Raw genomic sequence first — 18241 nt, 5'->3', positions numbered from 1 at the left:
TGAAGGGTACGGAGGAATATGTCTGATGAAGGAAATACGACGTTGCTGCTTGACGAAAAAGTTGACTAATGAGGTATTGTGTTTATTGCATGTGAATTGGTGATGGTTTCTTACTCGATGATTTTGTCTACTTCCTTGTAGCTGCTAAAATTCAAGTTATGATATATCTCGCATGAATTGAGATTACTCAGTTTGGATTAAGTTTAGCTCTGCTGAGGTTGATGACCTTCTGATCAAAGGAAGACGACGAGACTGTCCAGCGTCCACTTAACATGATAATTTAAAGATTTTGAATTTACTTATTTATAAAAACTTTTTGTTTTTCTCAAGCAGAATATTGCATCAGACAGAAGAAAGGTGTCTTATACAATTCCGTTGATGTACCATGTTACTCGTGACGTCATCGACATATACCTGAGACGATCGTGTCGTCAGTACGTGATGGTCCCACGTTGGGCGCCACTTGCCCCTACCAATGTTTACCTTTCGTAGCCATACCATTTTTCCCTTTTTCCTTGTGTTCGAGAATTTGGTGTGTCGAGTGTCTTGGCACGTTAGTAGGTCGGTCGATTCAACAAGTAAGTCGGGCCCGGCGCCTGTTGCGCGCGGCGGGCGGGGGCGGGGCGCCTGTTGCGCCTCACAGACGCCTCAACCGCCCACCACGTAACGCCTGTGCTTTGCCCATAATGGAGATACTTTTGACCCACTTCTACATGATCGTACATTCGGAAGGCGATAACCCGATATGGGACTCGGAGAAACGGGCTCGACTTGACTAGTCGAATGGTGATGTTTACGATTCGAAATAAGCGGATGCCGTCAAGTTTGGGTGCGATTTTAATAATTTATTTTGATCTATTGTATGTAGTGAGGGTTCAAGAGAGGGTTCTCTTTTTCTGTTGGTGATATTCTCGTATCTTTTTACTTGATCACGTACGTGTCCTGCGGGTTATTCTTGAGGGGTCTGAAAGAAACTTCAATTATAGCTATACTTGAGAGTTACATGCATTCCATTTAATTATTCAAAAAACCTAAACTAATCTAACTAGATTCTTGAAACCGAAGTCATAACTTTCTGATTCTCTAAAATGTCAGCCAAATTAATGAAAACTTCACCAAAGTGGTTATGCCTAATCATGTCCTGAATTAAACATATTTCGGAATAATGCAATAAAGAACTTCTAGAATCTTCCAGTTGACTTATCCAAGTCAACTAAGTCGAAGTGAACAACTTATTCTTATTCAATTTGCTCTTGAGCAATTCCAGGTCCGAATTTATTCAACAATAAACAAAGCAAGGGCTTCTTGTACTTGGTAAACAATAACAAAAGCAAAGCTGAAAGCTCCGTGAAGTTGCTGCTAATGAACGATTGATTAGCCCCACTGTGTACTTTAGGGTGCGTCCACATCTGGCGAATGCGCCGCGAATGCGCAGCACGCGAGCCGATCGCGAGCTGTCCGCGAGCTGCGCGCGTGCAGTCACTGCAATAGTTCGGTGCGCCTCTTTAGCGCAACTCACGCAAGGCTCGTATAGAGCGCGCGAGCGGCGCGCGAGCGGCGCGCGATCTGCGCGCAATCAGTTCTCGGCCTTACAGTTCCGTATATTGGCTCAGTACTATCGAAGATGGCAGACGTCGCGCGCCGCCTGCGCGCCGCTCGCGTGCGGCGCTTAGGTCGCGCGCGAGCTGCGCGCGGGCGGCGCAGAAGCGGCGCACGAACAAAAATGCACGCGCGCAGCTCGCGAACAGCTCGCGATCGGCTCGCGTGCTGCGCATTCGCGGCGCATTCGCCAGATGTGGACGCACCCTTATAATTCTATATTTTCGACACCGATAATGAAACCAATTGTTAATCTTACCGCTTTGATATTATGGTTCAATGTCCTTTGTACCTAGAGAGTAAAGGATTTCGGTATGTTGGTCTATCATGTTCCAAGTTATGCATATGTCAAAAAGAGCTCGAAAAGTGACATTTACAATTGTTCACAAAGATTTGTTGTATCTACATAAAAAAACTAATTACATAATACTAAATAAACTTATTCACATAAATAAGGCTGTCGTAACGTGTCGTAAACTTGAACAGTTGTGTCCTCTTTACATGAAAAGAACTGACCACATACTTAACTTATCACAGACTTATCTATTATAACTTATGACAGATCTCTCAGAACATCTCATATGTTCTGGTTAATATTTTCTACAGGCTTCATATTTATGCAGCTGAATAAAGGCATGAAGTTATTCACTACTACACACCGAAGATTGGCATGGCAAACTTTTCTGAAAACGCCAGAATACTTCCTCCTACTTAATCAACCGAAAAAACGAAACATAACTATTGCAGAAGATAAATAAAGTCATAGAAGACATTACGACCAAGTTCATTTTGATTCTAAAAAGCAAAAATGCCGTCGCATTGTGGCACAGTTCAATACTACACGACTAGTCTCTTCTCTGTTATATCCGACTCAATTATACCTTACGGGCTTGCACAGGATTTCTAATCTTGAAGTTAGCCACGTGTACCCCAGTATTGCATATCGTCTGATTAATATAGTCCGTCTGCTCGTCTGCCCGTCGTATGGATTCCGACAACTTTCAAATTCTACCACATATCCTGCACTGCGTACAGTTGAGTGGAAAGATTTTTGGCGAGATCCAAAAATACCTAAACCAAAAAGGGCTTAACATTCATGGAAAATCGATCCTATGTCAGAACAGCTATTTTAATAAGGAAATCCAAAAATATAAGAAGTCTTCCAACTAATAAAAGTCCATAAAATATGTCATCTTTCCCGATCCCCATCTCTTTGAGGTTCTTTTTAGTAGTCATTTCGGGAGACTTACGCATTTTAAATTTCAATCTGTCCCCGACGATGCTATCTTGCGCCGCTCGTCTCCGGGTCGGTACTCGTGAACTCTGAAAAATGACTACCTAAGAGATTATTTTCAATCCGTTCTCGGCAGCCACCGAGATGTTCGGCATATTTAATAAGCTCTATTATCTACATCACTCTTGTCCGCGAGGAGCAGACGTTTCAATTACACCCAGTTCAGATTGTGTACTTCTTAGACTTTGTCCGCCAGATAAGCGTGCCTTGTCACTTTCACATTTATTGAATTATCCTTGTCGAATCTTCAAAAAAAAAATGAAATAAAATCTGGTCAATGTATTCGAACGCGGAAAACAATAACGTGGAAGCAAAGGTGAGGCAGTGAGGGCGAGCCTATTTCAGCTGCGCTCGTGTTTTTGTTTGCTCGCGCATCGCATCACGTTTTCCGCGAGCACGTACCGACGCGCACGCTGAATACTAATGGATAGCAGCGGATAGACGCCGCACAGGTCGCGCGTCCGAAAATTGGATTCGCATCGCATACACTGCACATGGTATTAACGCCCGGCCGTCCGAAACAATGCCCAATCAAATGGAGTGCGCCTGCTCTCCTTTCGCGCGCCCACCCGGTTATTATATTGCTTGTTAGATTTTGTTCAAAACTATTTGATGAACAAATGTTTTGTCAATCCATATCCGATAGGCCATTGTAATGTGAGTGCTCGCCATATTCATAATATTCTACATGAAAAACAAAAATCGGGATATCGTGTATTTTTAGTCCAGGTATTATTGGATTGGGCAATGGTTTCGGCCGTATTGCATAATAAGGCTTGTGGAACGCGCGTGACGAATTATAATCTGCTTCGGAGCCGTAATCCCAGTGCATCGACATGGAGCATGAATCGGCATTGTTTGTACGTTGCACCACACGGTTACGGATACAGAGCCGCTCACTGAATTTGATTGTTGTTTTCATTTTTAGCCGTTTTTGGGATTCCCGTATATTCCACGAATTTCGTAGTGTCTCTCTATAGGCGCATTTCTAACAAAATAGTCTTTCGAACTAGTAGGTGAATTGGAAAGTTACTATAAATATTATAGGTAATGTTGCAATATAAATAATGTTACACGTCAAAATTCCAGTAGAACCAGTATAAGCTATCGAGCGCGTCCTATCGATTAAATCTCCGTTCAGTATGAAATATTGTCGAGTATCGGTGAGACCGGTTATTAATTTGCAAAATGTTCGTAGATTTTCGATTCGTGCCGAAGCTCTTAAGCCCGTTACTAGCGCAGGCCGGTCGACAATGGAGGCGACTACGGCATGGTTGGATTACTGCCCCCCTTAGGTGTCCTGCTCCTACAAATGGGGATTTAATTTGCCGTATCCGTAAATACAATAGCCGGAAATTTGTTTGCCTCCCCATCGCCTCACTCATGTCCACTGCACTCAAGATACTATTGAAATACGGCTAACCTATCAGGATGTTTAAAGAGTCTGGTGAATTCATTTGCGCCAGCCTGCCTATTTGTTTATTATGGTTTCAAAATATACACTAGGTTTATGTCAAGGAATAAACGTAGATTATACGACTAAATATTCAGTTAGGCTTTGGGTGTCGGTCGCGTAAAACAATAGACCGTGAGCTCGGGTAGCATGACGGGGCGGCCATACGAGACGCCGATGACGTCGCATTAAAATGAAATCCATACGGGGATGATTGATGAGCGCCGCAAACACACCACGCCGCGCCCGACTCATTCAATTTACTGTCATCATATCCTATAGAGTGCAGTTTTATTATAATGCTCCACGAGTTTTCGGCTGTCCGATAGCCGATGAAATTGGCTCGTGCAAACGTTTACATAAAAATCTGCTATCGATTATTGGACGATCAAAATGTGTGGTACAGTAGTAAGGTTCACGCAGCTCCCTTTCTTACTGGGGATATTGGGAACACAAATCCGTCTAAAGATACACGCTTTGTTTGCCATAGTCAAAGTGTCATACGTAGATTCATATAAGGCTAGCTATCCGACGCTGGTTCATCTGTCACGTCTGTTTGGACGGAGATGCATTTCGGAGCTTCTCGAATTCACCGCTCCGCATGAATCGATGATGCGAATCTGTCATGACCCGGTCGTCTAGAATTCTGTTAGTTCAATCCATAAACCCTTACGCAACTTGTTTGAATAAAACCAGCCAGTAAGCTCTCACAATTCAATAAAACGTTGAAGCTTGTATTTATAAGAATAACATTATAATAGAAATAGAAATTGGAAGATAAAGAAACCAATTACAAATACACTTTGTTCATCTCTTGACAGCTAATATTTTAACAGTGGCTTGTTGTTCTAATAAACGCCGGTTCTTAGAATTTTTATTTCTTACCGCAATTGCTGGCGATGTGATTATCTCAATAATTTGTCTCGTTGTTCCCGGCAGAGCCTCGTTTGGCCGCGAGCACTGTCTTTATGGCGGATTCAGTCCGGCTTGTTTGTTCAACACAACTGGAAAATTATAGTTCGGCCATTCAGAGAATGCGTTCCTGACACGTCGCGATTGAACTGACGACGTAACTACATTCATTGATTATTGATATAATAATGTTGTTTTAATGCTCCTCAATTGTTAAAACGGTAAACAACCAGCAAAAATATTTTTATCGTAACTGCAACGCCATTGCAAAGTTACGTCGTCAGTTCAATCGCGACGTGTCAGGAACGCATTCTCTGAATGGCCGAACTATAGCCGGAGTGCTTTTTTATTACATTTAAACCTGCTACGTTATAATGTTTCGTGGAATTCTTTAGACGTTGGCGTTTTAAATATCTGTACACTTCTAGATTGTATTTTTATTTAAATCTAAGTTGAAATTAAATAAAAAGTCAAACAGAGAGTATTCATAATTGCAGATTTTCTCAAGTTCTTGACTTCATTATCTTATAGCGTTAGTGTAAATATAATCTTGTATGAACATTCCGATGCGTGGATAATGAAAATTGCAACTTCGCTGCCAATTAGTGTTCATCAACACACGTTCAAACCGTGAAGTGAGGCGAGAGGCGAAAAAGTTTCCATGACGTCATTAATGTACAATGTTTTCATATCTTAAGTAATTTGTAATACGATATCTTCGCTAGTTATAAGTTGTCTATCGGTACGGCGAGACGAGGTGGGCGTAAGTTTGTAATAAGAGTTAGTGTCTGGTGGAAACAACTCGCCAGTTGGAGTTTTAAGAAGTTTCGCCCCGTTTGTTTGATTCTTCTATCGTCGTGAGCCGATACTTCGGTCCCAGCAACGAGTGCCACTGATACTTTTATTATTTCCTTATGGACTTAGTGCAATCAAGTTTCCAACTTTACGATAATGGAATTTATTGTTTATTTCTGTTGCACTATCTACTTTATCTTGAGAGGGAAGTTTTCAATAAATATTTGTATTTTATTCTATTGTGCATCTTTGAGGCTTAAGTTGCCTAATTGTGGCAAATGCAAGTAAAAGTAGCTTAGTATAATTTTAATAAAAATGAGGGTCTGGTTACCCAAGACTTTTATCAGTATCTTATTGGGTAACGCTTTATAAGTATAAAGTTTCAGTTACAATGCTATATATTTCTATAAACCTAAGATTTGTTAACATAGGTGTAGCATCTCCTTCGACCCAGTTCACATCGTATCTAGATTGCCGGCTGTAAACTCCAGCGATGCTCACTGAAACGAATTAGTATAATTGATAAGCCTTCGCGATGCACAAGTTAGATTTATTCACGTACCTTTTCTCGACGTCAATATATTACAAATGTATCAAACAAGTGTGAAAAGGAAACCTTGTCATAATTTGAAGATAACGCTCCAATAGAGTCGCTACATGGTTGTGATGAAGGCAGATCAAGGTTGTCGTTTCAATTATGCATTTAAACAGCTCAACTCCATCGATATCGAATCAATCAGTTCTTAATCTAACTGCTACCAGTAATCAACATTTATTAACAGTTTTCGGGATTACCTCGTTGACCGCATTAACTGAAATCACGCCCCACGAACATTCCCAGCGGGTATCGGCATAATCACATCAGTGCCATATTTGATTTGCACGAGATCTATCGAAAATTGCCGCGCACCTAACTCCGCTATCGATAATAACTTTGAAATGAACTGAAATAGGAGCCAATGCTTATCTCCTTTATTATTAATCCACACTCGATAGGATCTCGGCCAGACGCTCAGTTTTATCTCAGATGAAAGCTGAAACTTTGCCCATACGTTCTTTCCTTTGCATTTAATTGAGAAAACTTTATTTTTGCTCGGGAACAATTTAAGAGATTAGTTTGTGTCTAGGCTTGGTTGTAACCTTTATTCCTTGCAGCACAGAATTCTCTCGAGGAATGCATTTGGTAGTAAAAAGTTGTCATTAATGTGAAAACTGGCTCATTTTGAATAAATGAACTATTGCCTAAACTAAAATCAACATAACAGAAAATTATACTACACTTCGTAAGCTTTGCTACGCCGTAGCGACGTAGCATCATTGCGTAGTAGTTGTTATCAAGCGTAGTTAGGGATGATTATTTATATACTTTTAAATTGAAGCATGTGATGCCTTAGTATTTAGCATCAAAGTGGTAATGAGGGTCTTCTCAATTTTTTCTGCCACAGGGTGGCGCCACGTATGCGTCTGGTCCAAACAGCTGTCAAATAGTATGGAATTGTAGGGTCCGAACTTATTGTTTATTGAAATTCTGTTATATTGGAAGTGTTATTGATTTTATTATGGACTACGGTCGGAATAAGGTTTCCGAACTAAAAATTGAGCTAAGAGAGAGGGTGCAAAAGTCACTGGTACTAAGGAAAAGCTTGTTGAAAAATTTGTTAACACAATATGATTTAGTTTTTTTTATTTACTCAACCGCAATAGTAAAACAATAATGCAGTGCTTTAATTATAAAATAAAAAAAAAAAACACTAAAATCGTTCACTATTCATAGTAAAGATAAGCACTTTGACAGTTACCTGGACCTGACGACTCGGTGCTGCCACCTCGTGGACGCCATTTTAGAAAACCCTCATTGGAATAGCATCGATTTAGTTTCAGAACTACAACCCTTTCCCTAATTAACTTAGAAAATACACACACAAGGTAAATGCTTTAAATTGAATCAACGCTTTAGAGCTGATTGCAACCCAAGTATTTTCACAAAATATATAAAAAACAAAGCTTCGCACAACACATTAAAGTGTTGGTAATGCTTAGTGGACTCACGTTCCGAGGTGTAAACCCCGATAGCGTCGGGCTTAATCTTACTAAGTGAATTACTCTGTCGGTACCTTCGCCACGTTCCTTTCGCTCATGGAATTAAATAACCGAATTTTTCACATGCACATTTTGTACTGCTTCAATTCCATGAATATAATTATGGAAATAATTTTGGTACTACGAAATAATTTCCACCTCTGTGTTCGTGTAATACATACAAACGTGACAGACAAACAAAACTTGTTCAATTTTATCAAAGAGTACGTCAGAAAATTTAATTACGGCACAATATTTGTCGGACCGTCACAGCGCTTTGATATGTGCCTCATTAAATAAAATCAGTTCATTTGATACACATTTTGTCTTGTAATGGAAATAATTATTTATGGAAATACAATGTGTGTCAACTGTAAAGTAATCACAGTTGAACAACAATGTGTATAACGCAGGTAAATGTCACCAGTGTGTTGAAATTTAAAATAACTTTTTTAAATTGGTTTCTGTATTTATTCATTTGACACACGGAAGGTAAATGGTAGATATGAAGCCGAATAGAAAGTGTCAAGAAGCAATTAAATTGTTGATTAATTTTATCCTGATGTATATCATTAATTGTTGTGAGTGTACAATATATAAAAATAATGTTTTGAATGAATAACAACAATCTTTTAATTTCTAGTCAGTAACGAATTGATAAATTGTTAGTATACCTAAGGCTTATCAACCTTATGCGTTGTGTACGTGTACGTGTACGTGGAACATGTTGAAATATTCATAAAAAATAATGGATAAGCTTTATTTCACCCAAGACTCTAAAATACACTTCACAAGGACACAAGATCACAAACTATTTGTATCCTTCCACGTCAGGAATAGATGTCCCCGTGCGGTTATCGGCGGTGTCGAAATCGATGATGGAACACCAGTATCGCAACGTACGCTCGTAACCGGGCGCCGAACGTAAAGTGAGCCGGACTAGTCCGTGCGAGCACCAATCTGCCAAGTGAATTACCCCGACGAAATGCGACGTAATCTCATGAAAACTGCCACTTTGAAGCTAGAAGTGCGCTGCTTATGTTATGTGATTATTATGATGTGTGTTGCATCGACGGGTTAGATTATTTTGAGTCTTAAAATCATATGTGGAAGATGCTTTACCCAACGACGTCGTTAAAAATATCCTATGTTAATATAAATGTAGTGACTCCGATGATAGTCGACCGAGTAACTTATTATACCGACAACCGCTGTAACACTAATCCCTGAACGAAAAATCTCACGTTATAATACTGTAGCAAGTTTTCGATTAAACCGTCGGACGGCCGACAAGGCAATAACCCACGCTTTATGATAAAGTTAATTAGATAGAGCATTCGTTCCCCCGAGCAAGTATACAGATGAGACGCTGTACGGAAAGTCTCTTGAAAAACGCGAAGAAAATGGTAACGAAAATCAACAGACTTACTTCCGCTATTTGACGCTCGCGTAGACCTAATTGGCTGTAAAGATAAGGAGTGCTTGGTGGAGGGTATTTGAACTTTCAAGTAGGATCAGAAAGTCAATCCGGTCGGATGGTTGAAATATCCTTTATATTTTCATCAGATTATGAAAATACCTCACTGTGTCTGATATATGCGGCTCTCAGTAGCTCCCCTATAGTTCCTCAAGTTTTGTGAAAAACAGTGCGGTGTTTGCGACGCTTTTACCGCACAACGGCCCACACATGAGTTTAGTGATTCATTTCGAAGTTTGCGAAGAACGGACGCGACGCCGTGCTCGCCTCGAGGTATAATTAGTTTCGTGATCGGCTGCCGGGCGCGGCCCGGTCCGACGAACGGGTAAAAGTCAAACAAAACACGGATATCGACGCATATGCGACTGCATGCACACTAGTCCTCTCGCCGACCGACTTCATTATCAACCAAAGAAATAAATTCAAAGTCAGGATTCATTTCATGCCGCCACCGGGACAAATGTTGAATCCGAATTTCAAATTGTATTTGTACTACAATAAATATATTTGCTGCCGTCCCCGTCCGTATTGCATTTCATGGTAAATAAAAACTAAAAACAGGTTTAGTTTGGTAGTCGGAATAGAGCGGATGTTTTCAGTCAAATTCTGTTGCAACGTTGTATAATATTGTCGTTGGGCGTTTTAATATTGGCGATGTGGAGCGGTGCTCTGAAGCGGCCTATTTACGGATCAAAGCCTGAGTAAATGGGTTGCCTGTATTGAAGAATTAAGTCAGTTTGTGTAAATTGGTAACATCCGGCGTGTACCGGAAGCTGCAGGGAGGCCGCCTCGGCTGTGCAACTTTTGATTACTTATACGTTGCCGCATCCATGCCGCGATCGCCTAGGCGTCTTATTTGAATTTATGACACGTTTTTAAATTAGGAGGTTTGTTTCGGTGATGGCTACTGTTTGACAAGAGAAAATGACAACTAACGAAATAAGTGAAACACATTGCTGTTAGCTGTTATTGCTGTTGTTTATAGGTTATTCAAAACATAAACTACAAAGTAATAATATAACACAATCCATCTACTACGTTATAAATATACCTTCGTTATAAAACATTGTTCAGTCAGTCATGTGGGAGAGTCAATATCGCTCATATTTAGTTTTTCGCCGCACTTTTATAGGTTGGCCGTGTTAATACAGAGCTATCGTAGTTTTAAATCGAATCCCGCAATATTGCTTGCGCGGCCCTCCCAGGTGAATTCACCTGGTTGATTTTCATTTTCATTTCGCAATGCATACACTACAATACTGTGATTCTTTTATGAAACTAATATAAACTTTATTACCGTGACATCGATATGTCGGCTTTCGCTTTATTAGTGTTGTTGTTGCCATTGGATTAGTTCATGCGATACAATATGCATTAGGTTATCTAGTTTGATATTTCTACGAGTTTCTACATCGATTCCAATGCAATTGAAGTTAATAAAGATACACATATGTGTTTATTTGTTGGGCTGTAAAAATGAAACACATATAGGTACTACTTTAGTTTATAGAAAGATTCACTTATCAATATTTTTTCTATGTATTATACAGATTATTTCAACTATATAAATACGAACTAACTTATCATAGGTACGATTCTTCAAGATGGCGTTTTCCTCGGTATTCGAGAGCGTTCGTTGTATCAGTTTCCAAGTCGCATGGTGTTCAATTGCACGGAGCCGAATTGCACTCGCGTCGGAATGGACCCCGCTAGCGCTCAATGCGCTTTATATGACTGATACTCGTAGGTATTCCGGTACAAAATGTTCCACATATCGAGGATGCTTTGCAAATGCAAGACATGATGTAGTCATCGGGTGATTGGATTCTTATGTACTTCTCCACTTTTTTGTAGTTTACAATCATATATGTACTTAGTAAAGATTTTATTTTTATTCGAAATTAGGTATTTGATTGCTAAAATTGACACACTTAAATTGAAAAGGTCTTGTGAACGACCAATTATGGCGAATATGCTTAAAATGTATGAAGTTAATATGTTACTTGATTAAACGCACCGTAATCTAGTAACCGTGAAGTAGTTAGTTCCAGTAGCATCGGGTGCACATCGCTAACCAGTATCCATGTGAAACCTCGGGAAAATCCTTTACATTTTTAGGCAAAAAATCGCTTCACTGCTTAAAACGTTGGCAAAGTGTGAGGATATTGAATTAGTGGCGGATTTTGCATTTTTTTCCTGCCTGTGAGACAAAAAGGCGTGGCGGCGCCCGTCGGACGATGAATCAATTATGTTACGTTGACGCGGCGGTGCGGTAATTCGATCCGTCGGCAAATGTTGATTCGACCGCGGGGCATGTCCGCCCGTGGTGGTCAACCCGCCAACCCGCCAACCCTCCAGGTCGCGCCATCGTGCGCACGACTCACTGATCCACTTTCACCTCACCTAAAATACTATGCCTTAATTAAAATACGCACATCCAAACACGTAACCGATTCTCAAATGGATTTCCAACTATTATTGTACGGTTGTTTCAGTATTGACAGCCCGTTTAATAGGCTTAATTATGTTCTACCATTTGTATGGATCGCTTAGAAGCATCACACAAAGCTCGTGGTAAAATTGTGTCCTAGTTGAACGTAATTTTAATTAAGCTAGTGCTGTAAGTCTTTACAGTGGTCCTATTATACGATTTTTCTAAACATTCCTCAATTAATTAACATTTTATTTAAAATTGCCTCCTATAATATGTCTAAACCATATATTTTTACCTAAGGATGAATGTATTCAGACTGAAAGACTTTTCATTTCACCGTTACAAGCAGCGAAAAATAACATTAAAGTCTCATAGATATTAAAAAAAATCGAGAACCACGAGTAGCGTGTACGCATAACAATAATCAGCTCAATGTTGGCTGGAGGGAGTCAGGCAGCAGATTTCAGGCGAGTGGCAAAGCGGATTATCGAAATTAACCTCTTCAACGGCTCTAATGATCGACTTTTCCACTCGAGTGCCAGGGGTTCCTCTCAACCGGTACAATCGCTGATAATACCCACTTACAAGTAAAGCATAACTTCGCCTTTTAAATATGTTGCTTTAGCTACTCAATTTTTTTTACTGGTGAATGTATTTTTTGAGAAAATAAAAACAATTACAAATTGGCAGAAGTACTTTTGCTCTTAAAAAGATGCAATAGGCATTTCTTAGTTTTAGTCAAGCCCCATCACATTAGCTCAATTAGCATTGTTAAAAATAAAATAATCTTTCAATGAAATCCGTTTATCCAAAGGTGTCCTATAAACCTAAACGTATCTAGTTTTACAGGAATCAATTTGCAAATCTTTCCATTGTGAACTGTTCATAAAGGCTTTCTATATTAGGTTGTTGCAATCGGGGCCTAATCTCGTACGGGCACGGGACTACAATAGGCGTTATTAGCATGCATGCGTCCCGTTCGATACAAATTGGCGATGAGGCCCCGACGTGGTGAGCTGCTTCTAGCGTATAATAATGTTCTAGCGTAGTAAACTAGAACATAGGCTATTTAGAATTTGTAGCATCTAAGCGAGATGCTCATAAGCGTACTACGCAGGCCTGAATAGGACTGTATTTAATAAAAACGCTTCAGCAAGATTGTAAAAAATATTGTAATGTGTCAGACTATCTTGACGGAGAAAAATTAATAAAAAATAAAATAAAACACACACACAAAAAGGTAGGAAGGTATAAAGGTTTTAGTCCGCCACAAATTTGTATTTTTTATTCTATATAGGTGTATTCTTGTTGTCGGTACGAAATGTTGTAGCCATGGATTTATAACTATTCCAATACGCGGGTACGTAGTTATCGGAATTAAATTCCATACGTTTGAGTTAAAATTAATTTCAGTTTGATGTATGATTTTGAATATTTACCATTAAAGTGCCTATTTGAGTTTGTGGACGGCCAATTTAATTAGTAAATGGAATGTTATGGAAAGGAATTTATTCAATAGTTTTAGTTGTGTAATTTGAAATATTCTTCTTCAAATATTATACCGGAACCTAATACATTTAAATATTAAACTTTGTTTCATAAAGTACCTACTCAAATTTGATAGTAATGGGTATGTTTGATTTGCTAATAAAGTATAGTATAAGGACAAACTTCATAATTTTCTGTTATATTTTGGTCAAAAATTTATCACTTTGTCTTACAAAACTGTCAGACTCAATACTGAAGGGCATATGCCTCAACTAATCATCTCTATATCCAATAGGGAATAGCATACTCCTCATTATTTTTATTTGCATAAAAGCTACTTCGCGAAAAGGTTGCCAAAGACCTATTTTCAAAGTGTTTTTGCTGACATACAATAATTTGTCGTTAAACTCTTTACATTTTTTAAAACCAACACAAATCGGTTTCGGCATACAGCCAATGAAAGTCGTCTCAAACGACACAGATAGTTAAAGCATCTCTTGTAACAACTATTAATTACAGTGTACAGGTCACGCTAAGGTTTAATTTTATGGGTCCAAGTCATTGAATCACTCCCTTAGGATCTGGATCATTAAGTGGGTAAATGGTTAATGAAAATAGAATGAGCACTAAACATCGAAGCGGAATTTCGCCAGTCACCTAGCCGTCGTTAAATGTTGTTATCGTCGCGATTAAGTAACAAAACAACTTCGCTGGAGGGCGCCGCGGGGAGGCGCGGGGCGCGGGCTGCGTCGCGAATAATAATCTCAGTTTACGACGGCAGCCGAGTGAATCAATAAAAACACTAATAATGCACAGACGTTATCCGGATCGTGCAACGTCGCGATTACCGGCACTAACGAGATCGTAAAGACGGATCTCCAATGCACGGCTTAGCCGAAACATAAGCGCCGCGGGTAGGCTACACTTGATATATGAGTGCCGCCAGATACGGAACGGATTTTATGAGGCGTTCATTTCGTATTACCTACTTTCCAAATATAGACCTACTGTAAAATACTGAAGTTCACTTCTTGGCAAAAGTCGTTGTTTAACCCACGCCTCCAGCGTCTAAAAGGAACAATCAAAAGTAACAGATTTTTTGTAGAAAGAACCCTAAACCGGCACAGTGGATCCATTATTCTCAATTTGCGCCAAGTTGAAGCAAGCGCGGACGCGGCACGCCGGCAGACGCGGCGGGTGTCCCCCTTGATTAAACCCCGGGAAGTAAGAACTAACAATTTGTGTGCATTCCTGCATTCCCCACCGGTTTATACACTAGCTCCTGAATTGCACTTCAGCTTACTAGATTCCATTTTACCTTAGAATTTCATAACTTTTATTACTTTGTTTTTGAAAGAGACTTCTTGAAGATGTTAACTAAACGAAAGTTTAGCACAATTTTGTTTCAGTTATGATTGCTTGCGGTTTGTTGAGATTGCTTGTAAGTTGTGTCATTTATTCTTAATTATGCTGGAGATAAAGCGCTGGAATGTACTTTTATCCAGTTTATAGGACTCTCAACTCATTTTGCCTACTGAATTAAAATGTGATTAAAATTATAATGCAACGTCGATCATGTACGTTTGGGTATCCCGACACGTCGCACAAACATGTATATGTGTCGTGGCGAGCTGACGAGGGCGACGCGACCGCCTGCAGTCCAGGCCCTGCCAGTGACACGAGCCTACGTAAACGTATCGATGCTTGTCGGTAGCCGAAGCCTGCCTGCTAACGCGTAATTCAACGCTGTATTTTTTAAAACCTGTTTTTCATAGTTATTAAAATACCCTTTGTGCTCTGTAAAGTTTTTGCATATATTGGGCTGCCACGTTTCAATCAGCTTTTCTCGAACATTAAAAGTATTTTTTTTGTGTTGTGCACCATTTTATTTTTGGTTTGCCTTACCTCAGTAAAAACAGTAGTTTGTTTCTCGTATCATACACGACGTTCGATTCGTGTTTCGATAATTTTACACAGATTCGTGTCGACGTCTGTCGCGCGTGCCTCGCTCCCATCTCGGGCGATCTTCGCGTAGCGCCGGAATTAAAATTAATAGCGGACGGGCGAAGGCACGTCGCGGTAGGTCCGACCCGGTCCCAGTAATTTGTTTACTCGTCTCGCTCAGGATTACGTCGCATGCTCCGTTGAATAGGTAACTCCTGGTGACTTTTCATAAGTATCAGTCAACCTCCACTTGGCTCTGTTAATGAATTTTTATCGTTTTAATAACTTTTGGCGAGCTTGAGCTTTTTTGCTTTTCTTTTCGTGTTTGTTTCGTTTAAGGGTTTTAACAACTACATTGCAGTGGTATACTATGTGGTATTTAGGTTTATTTATAATTATTCGGACCATTGAATTGACTAATTAATAAATAATTTCTTATATAAATAGTTTTTGATCAAATTAATACAACAAAGCAGATATAATAACATAGCAGTTTTCCCTGACATCGATCGCGACACATATTTCACGACAAAAGCTCTTCAAATTGGAACAAATCCCGTACATGGAATTTCATTAACAATATCGCCAAGTTTAGAGCGCAGACGTGGCACGTATATAATTCAAAGCCGGAGTTAATTGACCGAACACGGTTATGAATGCTACGGCTAAACGTCGCCGGAGCCGGGTCGAGTGTCGGGCGGTTGCCGGCGGACTTCCGATCGCACCCGCCTGTGTTTATTGTATCAGTGTCGAGGCTCATCAAAATGCAAATAAGGCTCGCCCAGGCCGCGGCGCCGGACAGTTGTCGGTGCTGTATTGAGTTATAATCCTCACTACATTCCGGTCTCCTATGTTCCCTTGTTTCGACCGTATTGTGTCTGCCAGCGTTGTTCGCTTTCAATTATTTTGATGAATGTGCTTATGGTTTTTTGGTTCTTTTATTTATGATACTAAGACTTGGATGACTCTTAGATCTAATTATAAACCAATCTTAATCAAGAGTCATAATGAGTCGGTCATTTTGTCGGCGTCAGTATCTAGTCGTTAGCACATAGCTTACATATAAGAATATGTAGTGCAATCAACGCTTTTGTATAGGACTTAATCATAATAAGACACCGAAGCGCATTCAAACATAACCAAAGACACGGGCAGAGAAGCTTATAAACTCAATACATGCAACGTCTTCGTGTGAAAGATAGGAATGAATCGTTCGGGGTGTAGCAGTATGCAGTCGTTTAATAAGCTCCTGGCTGGCTGGTCGGATTTCGGTCGTTAGCGCGTAATTGTCGACACCTAATTAGTCCCGACACTGGAGCGCGAAGCTCCGGTGTCGAGCTCACACATGACCCGCGATATTTAACGCGGCGCGACATCGCCACCTCGACCGACGCCGATGTACTTGCGATGCGGTTGAGATGCTTTATTAACTTGCTTTGTATATAATAAGTTTAATTTTTTAAGTTGGAATACTCTGAGAGGGGTGAAGGCTATATTGCAAGGTTCCGTGGCATATTTAATAAGATTTCGGAAACTAATTTTGAAAAAGATATTGTATGACTTTGATCGAGCAAATGACGCTTCTTGTGGTAATTTAAAGCACTGCATACTTAAAGTAATACAAGGCGAGGTGGCAGTGATATTACTAAAAGCGCTGTTTCAAATTATTAAAAATGTTGTGCCTTGTGCTTAAAACTTTTGAGTGACACCCCTCTACTAACTAGTAGTCTGCGTGTTAAAACAACATTTGTAATCGAATGTCTTGTTCGCAGGTATGGAGGCGATTATGTCGGAATTCTTCAACGACACTACCACTGCGTTCTACATAATACTGATAGTCTGGATCGCGGACCAGTACGACGCGATCTGCTGCCATACCGCTATTGCTAAACGACACTGGCTCAGGTAAGTGGAGTCTTCTCTCACTGGAACAATAAAACAATTCATTTTGGGATTGCTTGAAGATTGCCTTTGATGTGGCGGAATATTTGGAAGACGTTTTTTGGCGTTCGTTCTTAATGTTACTTGGAGGAACAGTCTTCGTGTGATGATTCTTGTGTTATCTTTTTGGACTTTATTTCTTTATTTTTTAGGACTGGTTTCTCAGAAAGTGGCCATTAATGTAATTCCAGTAGCAATTACTTCAGAGAGAATAATTTTGCAGCCTCATTTGAAAGTTGCAATATTTGACATCTGTTTGGCTTTTCATTGAACACAAATGCCTTTTACTATTAAAATATGTATGCTTGCTGTGGCGAGCTATTATTGTTATAAAATTAATATACGTTATGACGTCCATCGAGACATACCATATTGTTGAACACCTCTATTGGAATGCTCGGTCACGTTAAACGAACATATTCAATTATTCACAATACCTACATCAAATGTTGAGTTCATGGAATTCGTTAATGAGGACAAACTATGTCCGAGCCAAATATTTAGCTGTAATTCGATTTGTACTGCGTAATTGGCACATAAATTGTTATATTTCTAGTTATGAGCTCCGTTAATCATCAAACAAACCTCAAAATTCCTCTCTTAATACCTCTGTAGTACTTATATTGCTTTTCTGATTCTGGTTTTTACATCACACACATGAACTTAGGTACCATATTACAATTCGAAAGCAGGTACAAATAAATGTTGACTTACTTCAAACCTTAAAAAGCTTAGTAAAATAAATGTAAAGACACTGTAATTGTTTGTTTATATATGCTCCATATTTGTACTGGGCTCATTATTTTGTGTCACTTGTATGCTTGT

The 18241-nt window shown here is 39.6% G+C and overlaps 1 protein-coding gene across 2 annotated transcripts in view; it reads left to right on the top strand.

Annotated features, from left to right (window-relative positions):
* LOC124638014 (membralin) overlaps nucleotides 1–18241 on the top strand; it is an 84001-nt gene that overhangs the window by 23615 nt on the left and 42145 nt on the right. For both annotated transcript variants that reach the window (XM_047174786.1, XM_047174787.1), the window contains one exon: nucleotides 17248–17380. In XM_047174786.1, the coding sequence (XP_047030742.1) occupies nucleotides 17248–17380 (133 nt within the window). The remainder of the gene's footprint in view (nucleotides 1–17247; nucleotides 17381–18241) is intronic.

The sequence above is a fragment of the Helicoverpa zea genome, chromosome 17, assembly GCF_022581195.2.
Source record: "Helicoverpa zea isolate HzStark_Cry1AcR chromosome 17, ilHelZeax1.1, whole genome shotgun sequence".
Classification (NCBI taxonomy): Eukaryota; Metazoa; Arthropoda; class Insecta; order Lepidoptera; family Noctuidae; genus Helicoverpa; species Helicoverpa zea.
Note: the sequence above shows the minus strand (reverse complement) of the source record. Positions and strands in the feature narration are given on the sequence as shown.